The sequence below is a fragment of the Eretmochelys imbricata genome, chromosome 17, assembly GCF_965152235.1.
Source record: "Eretmochelys imbricata isolate rEreImb1 chromosome 17, rEreImb1.hap1, whole genome shotgun sequence".
NCBI classification, from domain to species: domain Eukaryota; kingdom Metazoa; phylum Chordata; order Testudines; family Cheloniidae; genus Eretmochelys; species Eretmochelys imbricata.
The window spans coordinates 4499111-4515915 of NC_135588.1; the positions used below are offsets into that span (position 1 = coordinate 4499111).

General features: G+C 49.1%; 1 protein-coding gene across 1 annotated transcript in view; it reads left to right on the plus strand.

The window, feature by feature from the left end:
• Positions 1 to 3224: 3224 nt before the first annotated feature.
• The window catches only part of RPH3AL (rabphilin 3A like (without C2 domains)), a 61192-nt gene continuing 47611 nt past the window's right edge, over positions 3225 to 16805 (plus strand). Inside the window, exons 1-4 of the mRNA XM_077836866.1 lie at positions 3225 to 3301; positions 6491 to 6634; positions 8720 to 8849; positions 15202 to 15288. Coding sequence (XP_077692992.1) covers positions 3225 to 3301; positions 6491 to 6634; positions 8720 to 8849; positions 15202 to 15288 — 438 coding nt within the window. The remainder of the gene's footprint in view (positions 3302 to 6490; positions 6635 to 8719; positions 8850 to 15201; positions 15289 to 16805) is intronic.

Below are 16805 nucleotides of genomic sequence, written 5' to 3' on the forward strand. Positions count from 1 at the left end.
TCCTTCCTTGCTAGCATCTAGCTGGGGATAGGCAAGTCTGACTATCCCGCTGGAGACGTGTGTGGTGGAATGGAGATGGAGATGGGTCACAGCTTCTTGCTCAGATATTTTTTGACTATAGAAAGGGCATATGTTCCTGGCTGGGTGAGATGAACTATGAGACAAGTGACGATGCAGTAATGACATGAAACACCTGACAGTGCTCCAGCTCGTTACCTTTGGGGTCTCTGTTTCCCATGCTATTCTACAGGGTGACGTGCAGCCTTCTGAGCTTGCTCTGAGTCACCCCGTGAATTATCTAGGTAGGTTGAGCACGTGTGATTCCGTGCTTCTTCCTGTCCTTCCGTAGCCATTATGCTGCCTCTCATGTGGCATTGCTCTGTAGGAGCGGAAGACGACATCCTCCCAGCTGCTAAATCAGGGACGATAAACTTGAAAGCTGTAGGTTTTGGCCAGTGGAAATGAGTGTGACTGCCCTGCTTACGTGCATCATTGTGAGTCTTCCCAGGTGATGAGGGTAGATGTACCCACCTCTGAAAATCCAGGCTACAGACCCTGCAGACTACATTGGCTTCTCTATAGGCCTAGATGTCTGTCTTTCCGTCCCTCTCATGCGGGGCCTATCTAGGTTAGACGTGAGAAGCGGGCTGATTCCAATGCAGAGGGAAATATTCTCTCCCCACTTAAGCAATGGACATCCACAAACTCTAGTGAAAGTTCCCACATGTAACCTCCCTGCTTCCCTGGTGTGGGGTGCCTTCGGCTGTGCTGTGCACGGAGCATCGTTAGGCACACATGTCATGTTTACTTTGATTTACTACTTAGCGCAGTCTGTGGCTTTTCTGCCAGCCCTACTGGGATGCGAAGGGGAATTCCCTGTCAGTCACTGGCACCCAAAGCCGAGCATAAATGCTGAACCCAGAACTTGCTGCTATCAAGCAGCTAGCACAAGGAACCTGTGCGCGTACTACTGCTTTGCAGTTCAGCCTCAACTGTTAATATGCATAGCAGTGAAGACCCTGCCTTCCAGAGTGCTGGTGCGCTCTGCAGCATGCTTGGTCTGTGAGCAGATTCCACACCTGCTGTGCAGTTCTTCTTCCAAGGATCGCACCCCGGAATGCACTCGCCCCAAGATTTATATCTCGCTTTAAAACTCCTTTAGGGTTTAGAAGTTTACGGCAAATGATTGCAAACTCTCTTCCCATAGTCCATATTTCCAGTGAGAGCGTGGACCCATGAGACAGGACTCCTGATTGATCAGTGCCCCTCTCTCTACCTCAGCTTATGTGTCAGTAAAATGGGGTGATGATATTCACCTCCTTCACCAGGTGGGGGGAGTTGTGAAGCCTAACTAATATTTGCACAGAGCTTTGAGCTCACCTGATGGGAAGTGCCACTGTATGTACACTATATACTGTCCAAATAACACCTCCCTCCCCCCTTGGGTCTCTGCAGCAGCTGGGATCAAGCTAACCGTCCCCAGATGCAAACATCTACACACACATTCTCAGGGGAAGCCCCTTGATTCTGCTGGTCTGATAGAGCAAGAGTATATTGCATTGAAGGTGTAGTGCAAAGTTGGGAGGATCCAGATGGCGTCAGAGAGTGGGTTTTTTTGTTTGAACACTGTTTATAAAATCCAGTGCATTAAATGAAGCGTGCACTCCCTGAGCTACTGGCATCAGGCATATTTTGTAAATTAAAAAATAAATGGACCCGATAACTCTTAAGTGCCAAGCGGTTTTCGCTTCAGCAGGAACTGCAAAAACCTACCGGCACTTTTACAGCATTTTGCTGGGGATTCAGGAGAGCAAACAGCTACGCGCTCTCGCTCTGAAACTGCTGCTTGGGGAATGTCTTGTGTCATCTGGCTGAGAGCACTTGGATGATAGACAAGCTTGGTGAAAAGACTTGGGAGCTTTTATTGACTGTAGACAATGTACTTTGATCAAGAGTCTTTCAATGTTTTTCTTTCTTGTCCCAGCTGGAATCAAAACTATATAGATCAAGCCAGGAGGGACATAGAGCCAGCAGCTGTTCACATTTCCTCCCCTCTCATTGATTACCCTGGTGTTCCTGAAATGTTAGAAAACCAGTTCAAGCTTAAATCACTTCTTATGAAAGAGTTTGTCTGTATGCTTCCCTGGGCCAAATCAACAAGGTTTTGCAATATGATAAGCGAGCCCCTGTGTATAAAATCCTCAGCATCCACAAAGCACAGGCTACTGATGAGAGCTGTAGGTGAAAGCAAGTAAATTACACCTGGAGAAAGCTGTTCAGTGCAGCATGTTCACCTGTTAGCCAACCTGCCATCTTGATTAAATACATTTCCTTATGTAGATCAGCTTAAAGCCTCAATTGTTTTTTTGCCCAGAACATCTACAGGCCTATAGCAGCTGTTGAAGACAAATAATTTCCTCCCCTGGAGCAGCAGATAGAGACTAGAGTTAACTAGTATTGTCTCTGTGTGGATGCATTGGTCTGGAATTAAACAGTGATCACTGATTATGGAATGATCCGCAGTTCATCGCTGGCTATTCCATTGGAAGGCTGTAATGGGTACACAGAGATGGTCTGGCATGTACAGGGGTTGTGTCTAAAGCGATCACATTCTGGTGTTTTGAGCGGCAGCCAACGTTCATTTTGTGGAAGGACAAAGAGGCCACGATTCTTGCAGCACAGATCAGTGTGGCAAGAAAGTTTTGGCGTAGATGGTTTTCCTGGCTTCATGCTTTTAGGACCATCAAAATGCAACTTACTCAGTCGTGCAGAATCTGTCACCAGCCCTTTGCTGGCCTTGGGCAATAAGAGTCCAGGCACAAAAACAGAACGCATGTCTCCTGCATGGCAGGGCAGAGCACTAGCCTCCTGGGCCTGCCCATTCCCAGCGTCAGGTCCCAGCTCTCCAGTGCGCTGCTCTGAGGAGTGAGTTTCTCCTGAGATTTTGAGTCTTGCTGTGCAAAGGTACATGAGCGCTGCCCTTGGTTAGTGCCCTGATGTGTTCAGACCACGAGCCAAGCTCTGCCCTTGGATCTGAACGCTGAAGCTCTGCTCCCATGTTCTGTCGTCTGCTGCTGAGAGCAGCACATGGAGCTGGGTTCTGAGCAGAGCCCTGGGCTGTGCTCACTCTAGGCAGGCGTTGGTTAATGACTGACTTAGTTGTTTGGTGCTGTTTCCTTTTCTTACAGGTGTGATTCCTCCGGCCTTCTCTCCAGTTTCCTGCCATGGCTGATACTATCTTTGGCAACGGCAGTGATCAGTGGGTGTGTCCCAATGACCGGCAGCTGGCGCTGAGAGCCAAGTGAGTGCTTCCTGCTCTTCCCCCTCTCTCTGTTAACAGCAGTGGCCACAGAGCGTGATCTCTTACAGGGTTTACTCTTGCCCCCAGGCTGATTCTCAGGCTGTGAGTCTCGGGCAGAAGGGGTGGTGCTAGTTGCCTGTGAGGCAAGGCCCCTGGATCTCAGAGCATCCAAACTGCAAAGACAAAGCCTGTAATTGGGGAGGAAGGATTTTCCAGTGGTTAGAGCAGTGGTCTGGGGCTTGGGAGCCCTGGGTTCAATTCCTGGCTCTCCCTCAAGCTTCCTGTGTATTCTGAGGCAAGCGAGAGGGGTGTTGTAAGGATACATACGTTAAAGGCTATCCGGCACTCAGATGCTACGGTGCATATAAGTACCCGCATAGATAGGCCAAAACCCAGTTTATTATTGGCCATGCGAGAGGAAACCAGTGGAAACCCCCCTCCTCCCCCCCCACAATCCATCCCTCCAAACTGGCTTCCCTTGCCAGCCCTGTGAGGGTTTTCCTTCACCAGACTGACTTCCACCCTGCCCAGGGCTGGTCCACACACAAACTGGAACCGTTTTATGTTCTCCCCATGCAAGTCTGAGTGTGGGATTAGCACATGAAAACCAGAGCCATTCAGTGGACATAGGACACTTCCATTCTGAACAGCTGCTGCCCACAGACACACTTGCAGCCAAGTAGGTAATGGGGCGGATCAAAACCCAGTTAGTTACTTTCTTTCTGGTTTGTGGGTAGCCCAAGCCCTAGCTCTCATTCCAGACCATGGAGAGGGTTCCCAGCCTGCCCTGCTCATGATAGGGTCATGCCCTGTCTCTTTGCCTGATCTAGAGACTAGGGGAGAGCTGGGTCTCTCCACACCCACAGCTGTGGCTGCTTTTCAGACCCGGCTTGGGCAGGAGTAGGAGGGGAGAGGTCTCTCCTGCTCCCTGTGAGACCTGAGCTTCCTCGGAGTTGGTGGCTTTGCTCCTGTGCTGAGGAGGGCAGGTGCGTAATAACATCCTGCATCGCTGCTATCACTCCTCCTTGCCTAAAGGGATTGAACGTGCTCTAAAATCTGAAACTGATACACAAGCTGTGCAGTGATCAGTGTGTCACTGCAGTGCAGCCCACCCCCCCCTCCTTGGGCCAAATGTGGACCAGCTAGTGGCTTGCCCGCCCCACTGAGAGCAGTACCTACCTGCCCCAGCCAGTCTCCCATCCATGTAATGACCTGACCTTGCTTAGCTTGTGAAATCTGCCAGGACCCCTAGTGCTGCCCTGCTCCAGGTGTTATAGTGTCAATGCAGCTGCCTTGTGGAGGCCAACTATGTCATTTGGCTTCCCTGAGGGCAGCCACAGGAATCGCTGCTCGGATGCCTCTTGAGGCGCAGCCCTGTGCTTGGATGCTGTCTGGAGTTTCCTTCCTGCGCAATAGCTTGCAACCCCCACCCTCCTTTGAGTTCCCACCACCGACCCTATATTTAATAAGCAAAGTTGGTGGATGCAAAAGCCAGTCCTAGCAGCACCCCATCTATAATTCATGGCCTCCCCCAGCTGGTGCCTGCTCTTTTGTTTGGAGGCACATGTCATTTGATCTTGTTTTGTCCCCCAAGTCAGATTGCTGGTGGGGAGGGGACTGGGATAAGTCAGTGGCTTGAATTGTATTTGTTCTAGCTGCTTTCCTTTGGCAACAGCCTGCGCCCTGTTGCCCCCAGTCTTGCTCCCAGCTGAACCTCCTGGGGGTCAGCTTCAAATGGCTTAAAAATATAACAGTGCCCAGCTGGACAGGACTGTGGCTGTAAGCGTTGTATGGGCAGGACAGAGCCTCCTGCAGTCTCTGCTGTGGAGCTCCCCTTAGGGTCGGCTATCTGGCACTGAGCCGCATGTTATCATGGTACTCTGTGCTGCTCGAGCATATCTAACGTCATTTAGTGGTCTCAGAACCCTTTACTGAGATGCTAGTGAGTTAGGCCTGTAAGCCTGTGAGGGGTAGGAGAATTAAATCATTTGACAGAGAGGAGGGACAGTGACATCCCCCAGGTCACCCCGCAGGTCAGTGGCTGAGCTGGGGATGAACTCCCAGGCCTGTGGTTCCAAAAGTACCTAATAATGTTGGATGCCCAGCATGAGATGCCTTAAAGGAGCCTGTCAGTGTGTGTGTGTGGCAGGGGCACTCAGCGCTTCTGGAAATCAGGATCCTCTAAGACAGTGGCTCTTAACCTTTCCAGACTACTGTACCCTTTTCAGGAGCCTGATTTGTCTTGCGTACCCCCAAGTTTCACCTCACGTAAAAACCACTTGCTTACAAAATCAGACATAAAAATACAAAAGTGTCACAGCACACTATTACTGAACAATTGCTGACTTTCTGATTTTTACCCTATAGTTATAAAATAAATCAATTAGAATATAAATATTGTACTTACATTTCAGTGCATAATACAGGTTGAACCTCTCTAATCCGGCACTCCCTGCTACAGCATCCCCCACTCCTTCTTCCCGTGCCTCTGGAGACCTGCTGGCACTCTGCATTGACCTCCTGTGGGTCGGCAAATTCTCTGGTTTGACACCAGTCAGGTCCCAAGGGTGCCAGACTAGAGAGGTTCAACCTGTATATAGAGCAGTGTAAACAATCATTGTCTGTATGAAATTTTAGTTTGTACTGACTTCGCTAGTGCTTTTTCTGTAGCCTGTTGTAAAACTAGGCAAATATCTAGATGAGTTGATGTGCCCCCCGGGAGACCTCTGTGTACCCCTAAGGTTACGCATACCCCTGGTGGAGAACCACTGCTCTAAGGTGTCTTAGGGGCAGTGGAAAATGGAGGTATTTAACATCACTGGTCCATCTTGGAAAGTTTAGGCCCAGACCCCTGCTTTAACCACTAGACAATGCTTCCTTCTCCTGTTGACACCCCACCTGGGGTAATGACACTCAGGTGTAAAATGAAAACTAGACCTGCTCAAAAGAAGGGGAATCCAAGGGCGGGAGGAGTTAGGTTAGTGGCAGGAGATCGGTTCTCAGCCCTACGGGAAAGGTGAAGTGCAGGATGTGAAACAGTCGTGTCAATAGATTCCTGCTTGGGACCCAGCATCTCTGCAGGCAAGTCGATGGTTGTGATTTTCTAGGCTCCCAGACTCTCAGCACCTGGGCATGGCAGAGGCTTTCTGTGCTGTTCCAGCCTTCAGTGTGACACTGCCCACCCTGCAGGCTCCAAACTGGCTGGTCGGTGCACACAAACCAGACTGACAAGCAGAGGAAAACGCAGGTGCTGAACCCGAAGGAGCTGGAGGTCATCCTGGAGGTCATCCGCAGGGCAGAGAAGCTGGACCTTGTTGAGCAGCAGCGAATCGGGTACGGTCGCCCCTCCCAGCTAATGACTTGCTGTTTATTTCTCCCTGGAGGAGGGCATAGGATCCATCCTAGGAGGGTGGCTCTCCGGTCCTGCTGTGGTCCAATCACCACACAGGCTGAGCATCAGTTCCGTCAGTGGCTCCCTCACCCAGTCTGTCTAGCTCTGCTTCGGGCTGGGCGAAAGGCAGGACAGGGGCTCTCTTCTCACTCCCATACTTGGGTATTGTCTAGACCAGGGGTTTGCTCTGACTACAGCCACTGAGGCAACACCTCGTGTAGCTGGGGGGTGAGCTTGGCCTGGCTACGTTAGCCACACGTATGGCTCTGGCCAAGGCCTTAGGAACCAGACTGAGCTGCACAGCTGCTGTTGGGGCTGCAGTCAGAACTCCCGGGTGACCGTCTCTGGCTGCCCAGGAATTCTCTGGGGTTGTTTGCTCAGAGCAGTGAGTGTGGAGTGTTCTGGCTGGCTGACTCCTTGGGAACGGTTTGTTAGCCGGAGTCATTAATTCACTGGCACCATCCTCGTCTGTCGGTATCTTCGCCGCGCCATGTTTCATTTGACTTTTGGCTAAGCTGAAGGACTGGCCTGGCAGACGGGACAGTGTTAACCCTGCACCTGACTGTATCAAAGCAGGCGAGTCGCCCAGCAGGAAGCCACTGGGGGCTTGTTGTTAAAGGGTGAGGAGAAAGGAAGACCCCTGGATTAGGCACAGTTTGTGCAAAATTCCCCCGACTTGCCAGAACCTTTCCCTGGAAACTGACATGCCCGGACCTTGGGGAGGGTGCTATTTAGTGCTAGCCACGGTGGTGTTTTGTGAGAGTGTGGTGTAAGCCCCATCATATGTGAAAGCTACTGTGCAAGCATCAGATGGTAACCGCTCCCACTTGGCTGGTGAGCTAAGGGTGGAAAGCCCTAGGTCCCTCTAAGCACCAGCCCCTTGCTTGTTAAAGTCCTCGCTGAAGTTCTTCTACTAACTCTTTAAAGTTCTGTTATGTGGAGGCCACGGGTTACAAAATCAGCAGCGATGGCTCCTTATGGCTCTGCTGTCTGGCCCAACCTCCTCACTATAAGGTGTGCACCCCTTCCAAACAGACCTTGCTTTCCCATCGGTGCCTGGCTTGCTTTATGAGGCTCTGGTCCTAATGAGAACGTAGGTGGGTAAAAAATGGCCTTGCCTTTTCTCCCTTAGTGCACCCACATGCACAGCTGCTGCTGGTTTCTGCCTTTGATAAACTGCATTATTATTGTTTTGCTCCATGTATAAATAGAAGCAGTGCTGGTGAGCTAGCGCCATAATCCTAGCTCTGTACGCCATCCATGTTCTGTGGTCAAGTTGACAGCCCCTGCATTCCCACTCCAGCTGCTGTGGAACCCTCACAAGCAGACTTTTGCTCTTTTTGCATGGAAAGCAGCCTATTTATTAATGCAAAGGCTTGCTGGTGTTCCCCATCCCGCTTGGGGTCCTGTGGCCTCAGAGTTTGGGCTTCCCACCTCACAGCCAGGCATAGGGTGGTGTCTCCATAGCTTGCACCCTGCACTGGCAGCCCATGGTAATGTCCTAGAACCTGAGCTGTTGCCAGTGGGGATTACCCAGCTTCCTCTGTGCCCTTCATTTTGGGCTGGGTTGTTTTCCTGTAGGAGCCCTGCTTTCTGACATACGCATTTAAAGCCCATCTGGGTCCCAAAGGCGCGAAACCTTTGCTCCGTGCTGCAAGCTGAAGGCCATACAACCCGTATGAAGCTACCCTATTAGCCACCCTTCGTTAGAATGCTGAAACATCCCCTGCATACACTGTGAGCATAACTTCTCTGCTCTGCACTCACGGGCCAAGCCAGGGATATAACATGGCTGTCCCCGGTTTGATTATATTATGTTAGCTGGGTGTTGTTATTCCTATTTTGCAGGTGGGTAAACCGAGTCACGAGGATTAAATGATTTGCTCAAAGCCTCACAAAGAGGGGTGGGGGGCCAGGAACAGAACCCAGGTGTCCAGATCTAACCACTAGCCCATGCTCCTCCCTACAGAGTCTGCCTCACTGCAGTAATTCCACAGTCATCTCCTCTAATCTCTGCTCCCCTACAGGCGCTTGGTGGAGCGGCTGGAAAACATGAGGAAGAACGTGATGGGGAATGGGCTGTCTCAGTGCTTACTCTGTGGTGAGCTGCTGGGTCTGCTGGGGACCACATCAGTCTTCTGTCAGGATTGCAAAAAGGTGAGCTTCCTGGCATCTTGTTTTCCAATAAATACCCAGGAGGCTAATCCAGCTCGGGTTCATCTTGCAGGGGTGAGGGTGGTAGCTGACTGAATAGCGTTTAACTGTGGGGTGCTTTGTCATAAAAACCCAAAGTATCTGGTCCCTGCCCAGTCCTTAATATCTCTCATTTCCCTCAAGATCCCAAAAGAGCTTTACAAGCCCTGTGTCTAGAACCCCAATGAACTGCAGCTACATCTGGGGTGGAAGACATCAGTTAGGTAAACAGTGGGGGGAGGGGGCAGCAATTATGCTCAATGGGGAACTCTCACAGCAAACTCCATGCGCCTCATTATCGAGGTCTCATCCGAACGTCCGCCCTGTAACTGCAAGGTGCTCAGTTTCTCTACTTCAGATCCATCCATTTTGGAACTACAGCTATTTCAGGGCTAATATGTAGTCCCCTGAGCCATCCCCCTGGCTGGTACACGGTTAAATCTTTGCTGCAAGCTTACAGCATGTTGCTGTCCCAGTGACATCCGTGCTGTTGAAATAGATGGTGGGCTTCAGTTTGCAGGGTTTTTGCTGCAGTGCAATACTTGGATGGGAGACCACTGCTTGTCCGGACTCCAGCAACCAAGGGGTTAAGCTGGAGAGCTGCGGAGATGACGATCTCCAAGGCAACCACCACATTGTCTGAGAGCCTCTGCTGGGATGTTGCTTTTTTCATACACTTGAAACCCATCTTGCCCTGGGAGAAATCTCCCTTTTCCATAGTTCTGCCTCAGTGACATGCACAGGGAAGCATGAGCATAGGCACCTGGCTTGGAGCAGCTGTCTATTCAGGGCCCAGCTCAGCCTTGTAAGCAGGCTGAAGGGAGCCACCCATATTGGCAATATCCTCTCTAGGTAGCAGTGGCTAAAGTGAGGCCTGTGTGGCAGCTGGAGCTGCTCCATGGACCCCAGTCCCACCACTACAGGGGAGGTGGCCACATGGAGCCCACAGCATGCAACCCATCCAGCGGTCCTCTCGGTCTTCCTTTGGCCTGGGCAGGTTCCAGCACTGTCTCTCTGGTCCCACTGGCGCACCCCTGGGCACAGACTCTCTGTTACCCCTTCATGGAAGTGGGACCTCATAGTCCAGCTGCCCGAGGCCCCAGGACCAGTGCAGACCCCCTAAGACATCCCAATAGCTTAAGCAGATGGTGCTGCAGAGGTCCAGCCTTGTGGGTGCCTTGGGTTACTGTTCCTCTCTCCAGGAACATGTGATAATTGAAGCACAGGACACACAGGCTTTGCAAAGGCTTCCAGAACAGTTACTCTTTTCTTTAGACTGCACGCAGGCTATGCCAAGTTATACCGCATGCCCTTCCCTGCCTCAGTTTCCTCACCACTCCTAAGTATCCTTTGGGATTCAATCCCCCTCCCGCACATGCCTTCTCCTCCAAAAGTGCACCCGACAAAGTCCCCTGCTAGGCAAGCTGTTGCTTAGTTACCAGCCCAACTGGACAGAACTCCTTTTCTTATTTTGGCCATCGTCTTTAACATACCCATTGTATTGCACTGTTAGATCTAGGCCGAATGTCAATAGTCCACCCACCCAACCCAGGTGCCACTGCTCTGCCTCCTTAGCACAATGAGAACTCAGTGAAGTTCTAAGACACAAGGAAGGATACAGAGAGTTAATAAAATCAAACTGGAATTCAGAAGGTGTATGTAGATTGATTTCCCAACTGTTCGCAGCAGTGCTGGGGTGAGTGTGTGCCAATATGTGAACCACAAGGCCCAGATTATTTCAGAGAGATCCTCAACTCGGAACACAGGCGGAAGGAAGAAGATAATCCCCCTAGAAGATGTAACAAAGGAGGCACCTGCATGGTGGAGGTGGTCCTTGAACTGAGAAGGCCTGGTCACATAGATCCTGGGCACAGAGATGGGGCAAACTGGGTCATCTGAGCAACTGTCCTTGGTGGAGCAGAAGGCAAAGGTCACTCGGGTAGCTTGGGCACAAATCCTGCAACTCTCTGTTGCTCATAGGGAGATAAGGGCCAGTGGACGGGAGACTGCTATTTATTTCCTTCATTTCAAGTGAGGAGAATAACAGGACATGCCGGGCTCCCCACCCTCTTCCCCTGGAAAATCCTGCTTTCAGCACATCCACAACCAGCTAGCTTAGAACTGCAGGGAAACGTCTATTTACTGGGGCATTTTCTGGTCCACCTTCCAGTGAGTCCCACGTGCTGAGGATGGGGCAGAGGGTTGCATGAACTGTCCCTCAGCTACCCCCTCTGTGAAACAGGGATAATAACTTTACCTTCACTGCAGGGCACATGGGTGTGTTGGGAACCCTAAAGCACCTTGAGATCCTTGCATGGTAGGCCTGTCCAAGGGCAAAGTTATTTGTTTTTTCCAGACAATTCCCCTTTAGTCAGGAATTCACTGGACACCAATCAGAAAAGGTCAGCTGGGAATTCAGGGAAGAACTCTAGTGAATTTTACAGCAACTGTATGGTGATAGGAACCTCTTGCTGTGAGGACTCCTGAGGCTTTGAGAGCACTCGATGCCACTTGTTTGAGGGCTTATGGTTGGTTTCTTTTACTTCACTTTCAGCAGCATGGTAGGGGTGGGTAGTGACCAGGCATAATGTACTGCAGACTCTTAAGCCTCAGCAGGTAGAAAGATGTAACATAACTTCATGCTCCCTCCCCTAAGGAGAGCTCTGTCACTTGTTCCATGTTTTGTGCAATAAGCAGTGACTTGTCAGGAGATTATGGATTTCTGAAGTTCATAAATTTCTTGCTAATGCTGCCATCTCACTGGAATCCCAACACCCTCCACATGTAGACCAATAACAGGAATTTTGGTAATGAATGCAACATAATGTATACGAAACAGAGCAATGAATACATCTTAAGTGAGTTGCTGCTGCAAAATATAGAGGCTGCCAGCCCTTTGAATCCTGTGGGTTTTCTCGGTCCTACCTTCTGGTTTAGAATTTGTTTCTTTTCAATATTAAAGAGTTTTTATTATTTCAGAAATAAATACAACACAACAAGTGTGAAATCAGCATAACATTTAAATGCATAGTCTACATGCAGCAATAACAGCAATGAGACCCAGTCTGATATTCCACGTACTAAGGATGTGTCAATAATGACTATCGTAAACATATCATAAATATAAACCTGTAATAGGTGAAGAAGAAAGAGTCTGGCATTTCAGCTAATGAATGACAGGGTTTATTTTTAAGTGTCTGCAAATCCACATACCTATTTATTTGAGGCTTCTTCAGAACCTGACAGTGAGGTTTTTGGGTTAAGATTCCAGTTTTCCAGCAAGTCTGAGAAAAACAAAACACAAAAACAAAAACCCCAAACTCCCAGTGTGTTAAAATATGGAGTTAAAATTGAATAAAAGTTCTGCAAATCTCCACTAGGGGGAGCATTTGAATGCATTATGCCATGTGGCATTTTAAATTTGCCAGTGTATTAAAGGCTGAGTTTCTGAGTCAGTCTTCAGAGAGAGGAGGAGGTTGGGGTGCAGTGAAATGGGCAATGGGTAATGACTGCACCCTTTGCTGCTTAAATCTACTGTCCCTGTCAGTTTGTGTGGCAAGGCATTGAGTCCTGACAGCCCCATTCCAAGTGGGGACAGCCAGTTACTAGTTATTTCACAGCAGAGGGGAGGGATGAGAATTGGGGAGAAACAAAGAACAGTATCTCTGTGGAATTGTTTAGTGCTTTCTCCAGTTAATCTCCCCCCACCACCCCCCCGCAGCTGCCTCCATGTCGGCTGGCTGGCCGGCCGGCCATGCAGAGCACAGCGTACAGGGCACAGTTGTTTGTTCCCTCCATTGTGGGCGGCTCCGATACCTTGTTCTGGAACCGTGGAGTGGAGTTTGGTCTCTCGGGCCCGTTTGTCCTCAGCTGACTCTGCCCACAAGGGGCTGCATTTGCATGCTGGTTGGTTGATGCTGCTGGAGCGATGCCGGCAGAGCTGCCTCCAGCCTGTATTATGAGCTATATAGTGAACGGAAGGGGGCTCAGAGAAGAGGGGGACATGGCCATGCTGTTTTCATCCACCTGAAGAGTCGGGAGATGCCCTGTCCCAAACTAGCTGGGAGCGAGATCGGAGTCCTGGGCCAAGGGTGAGATAGGACCGTCAGCAATGTTTCCATCACCTGATGCACTGCAGGGCTCTTTGTCAGCCTCTTGGATTATATTGGTATCAATCGTGGAGTTGGGCCCCTTAGCTCCAGTGACAGAGGGTCATGTTCAAGCCCCACTTGTGGCTGGAATAAGGGTAAGTTACATTATCGGCTCATTGCCAATTTAGACCCTGTCAAGGTTCCTTCCCCACTCTGGACTCTAGGGTACAGATGTGGGAACCTGCATGAAAACCCCCTAAGCTTATTTTTACCAGCTTAGGTTAAAACTTCCCCAAGGTACAAACTGTTCTACCTTTTGCCTTTGGACTTTATTGCTGCCACCACCAAGCGTCTAACAGATATATAACCGGGAAGGAGCCCGCTTGGAAACGTCTTTCCCCCCAAAATCCTCCCGAAACCTACACCCCCTTTCCTGGGGAAGGCTTGATAAAAATCCTCACCAATTTGCATAGGTGAACACAGACCCAAACCCTTGGATCTTAAGAACAATGAAAAACCAATCAGGTTCTTAAAAGAAGAATTTTAATTGAAGAAAAAAAGTAAAAGAATCACCTCTGTAAAATCAGGATGGTAAATACCTTACAGGGTCATCAGATTCAAAACATAGAGAGTCCCTCTAGGCAAAACCTTAAGTTACAAAAAGACACAAAAACAGGAATCTACATTCCAATCAGCACAGCTATTTTATCACCCATTTAAACAAAACAGAATCGAACGCATATCTAGCTAGATTACTCACTAAGTTCTAAGACTCCATTCCTTTTCTGTTCCTGGCAAAAGCATCACACAGATGGAGAGAACCTTTGTTTCTCCCTCCCTTCCAGCTTTGAAAGTATTTTGTCTCCTCATTGGTCATTTTGGTCAGGTGCCAGCGAGGTTATCCTAGCTTCTTAACCCTTTACAGGTAAAAGGGTTTTTCCTCTGGCCAGGAGGGATTTTAAAGGTGTTTACCCTTCCCTTTATATTTATGACAGACCCCAAGGTAAAAGATTCCATTTCCCCATCCCTGGCCAAGCTGTCTGCTCTCCCCGTCAGTGGCTCGCACCTATGGCAGATAGCTGTGGCTCTGCATGTTCTGCTTGAAATCCCAACTCGGGAAGGAAGAACCAGTTGGGGTTGTTTTGTGTAACTAATAGAGTGGGTTTATTATCTCTATTACAGTAGCTGGTGCTTAGAGGCCCCAGCCGAGATCAGGGTCCCATTGTGTCAGGTGCTGTGCAGACACATAGAGTGCTTGCCCCAAAGAGCTTACGCCTATATGGACAACAGATGGGAAGGAAAACCAAGCCGCAGACCAGGGCTTGAGGCAGAGCAGAGGAATATGTAAAATCCCAACTGGGGGCTTTAATTTGCATTGCTGTAAACAAGATTTTGCTCTCCTAGGCCCTTGGGTGAGTGGCTTTTGCTGTGATGGCCAAAGAGGCTCAAAGGCTCCGTCCCATTCCTCATTCAAACTGTAGACCAAGATTGAGATGCATCAGCTTTGTTAGAGTATATTAGATGATTCAAGCTCTAAATGACTTGTTATGCCAGTGGAGACATGGAAGTTTCCTTGTGCAGAAACAGATTCCATAAAATGCTATTCAGGTGTTGTCTCCAGGAAATACACCTGTTTGTATGGTCTACTCCATTTCCAAATCAGCAGAGAATCAATAACTGCCCAGCCACTTTTTGAAAGGGAGACTGTCAGGTTAAAAAATCACATAGGGAGGGTGGGGTTCTTTTACCTGACTTACTCAAATTGAAAGAATTTTAAAACTCTAACAGTTTTTCCCTGTTTAACTTTTATATTGCAGTGAAAATGGATGAGATCATTTCATTTGTGTTTCTTGTCAGTTTCAGTGCTGCTATGTTTGGGTCTTAGAGTTTGTAGGGAAATGATTACTTCATTTGGGGATCATGGTAAAAAAATACCCAACTTGGGAAATATTTCTGAGGGTCTCAGGTTTTGTTTAAATGTTTAAATCAGGAGTAACACAACTGGAGGCAGTGGGTCGGATTCTCCTCTCACTGATTCCAGTGTAGATCAGGAGTGACTCCCCTGGGATCACTAGTTACGCTGGTGTAAATGAAAGGAGCATCAAAATAATTGTTTTTGCAGAACCTAAATTCTGGGGGGAAACTTGCCTTCAGAGTGGCATTGTGAGGAGTTGGAGCTATTGACTTTGTTTTGTGTCCTTCTCTTTCTCTCTTCTTATTTTCAGAAAGTCTGCACCAAATGTGGAATTGAAAGTCTTGGGACCCAGAAACGCCCTCTGTGGCTGTGCAAAATCTGCAGTGAACAAAGAGAGGTAAAGAGCTACAAGGGAGAGCGGTGCCTTTCCCCAACATAAATCTGTGTAAGAAATAAATGCCTGGTGTCAGAACCTCATGTGCTGTGCCTCCGAGAGAGGGGGAGGGAGTGTGGGTGGACTTGCGATACTAAGCTCATGGTCAGGTTAGCCTGACAGAGGCACACTGAGGCAAGAGGTCTAGCTTCTGAGGGAGACGGGAGGAGTAGTGGTGGTGGATCTCTTAATGCTTCCTTTCTGGTGAGTCATTGGCCATAGGGGACACCTAGCATGGTCTGGTGGGTAGGGCACCGGACTGGGAGTCCGGTGACGTGGGTTCTGTTCCCTGCCCTTCCGCTGGTTTTCCGTAGGCAGTGTAAATAAGACTACCACTTTGCACAGTGCTGGCCCTTACATAGTGGTAGAGAAAACCTATCACATAGCTGCAGTGATATTTGTCCTACTGGTTCCAGAGCAAAAGCACTGTAATTTCCACCTTGGGGCTTTGTGTTGCAGAGTCCTAGACTGCTTCCACGATTATTTAATGTCTGGCATCCCCCAACCATGGGCCTCACCCAGAGCCCACTGAAGTTTATGGGAATCTTTCCATTGGCTTCAGATCTGACTCTCTGTCTATCAAGTGCCTTTCACTATGGTATCTAAGCGTCTACACCTATGAAACCCACACACTAACCCAGTCCCATTTGAACTCTAAAGCCCAGCCAATGCTTCCCTTCTTGTCATCTGCTTAGCACTCCGGGGTGTCTACACTGCAGTCAGAGGTGTGATTGCAGAATGTGTAGACATACCCAAGCTAAGCTATGATCTAGCTAATTCCAGTAAATAACAGTGAAGCTGCAGCAGGGTAGGATAGTCACTCAAATACATACCCAGGGTCCCAAGTGGGCATGTACAGCCAACCCTGCCACCCCTTGGCTGCTATGGTTATTTGTGCTAGCTGGATTGAAGCTAGCTCAGCTGTGTCTATTCATGCTCCAGTCACACCTCTCTTTGCAGTGTAGATATCCCCTTAGTTGTATGGCAGTTTCAGAAGCATCAAACTGCATCTAGTTCTTGGGGGATCTTTGCCCCAGCCATCTCTAGAATCTGTTTGGCTCCGAGTGAGGCATTTGGGGTGCAAAGTCTCTACAGATAGCTCTTCCAGAGGTTGCTTTGGTTGCATAGATCAGAATAGGGCCTCTTAAACTGCGAAAACTAACCCCAAAAAGTGTAGATGAAATCTTGAAACATGGAACTGTGTCCGATAGGTGAAGATGCGCCAGTGTGACAAATTGCAGAACTAACTTGGCCCAAGAAAACCCTTCTTGCAGTCGTTTGGCAGCTGCGTAACTCTGTGTACCTAGATTTTAAATGGAAAAGTTGTTTCTGTGCGGGTGTAATTGGCAAGCTCACATTTAGCTCTAGCTCAGTGTCCGTGGACGCCTTGTGTGGATAATTCTGGGTTCACAAAAGGAAGGCCGTGCTGAGTGATGAGCCTCTAGTGATCTCCAGGGAGGTAATTCTCAAGCTAGTGGGCC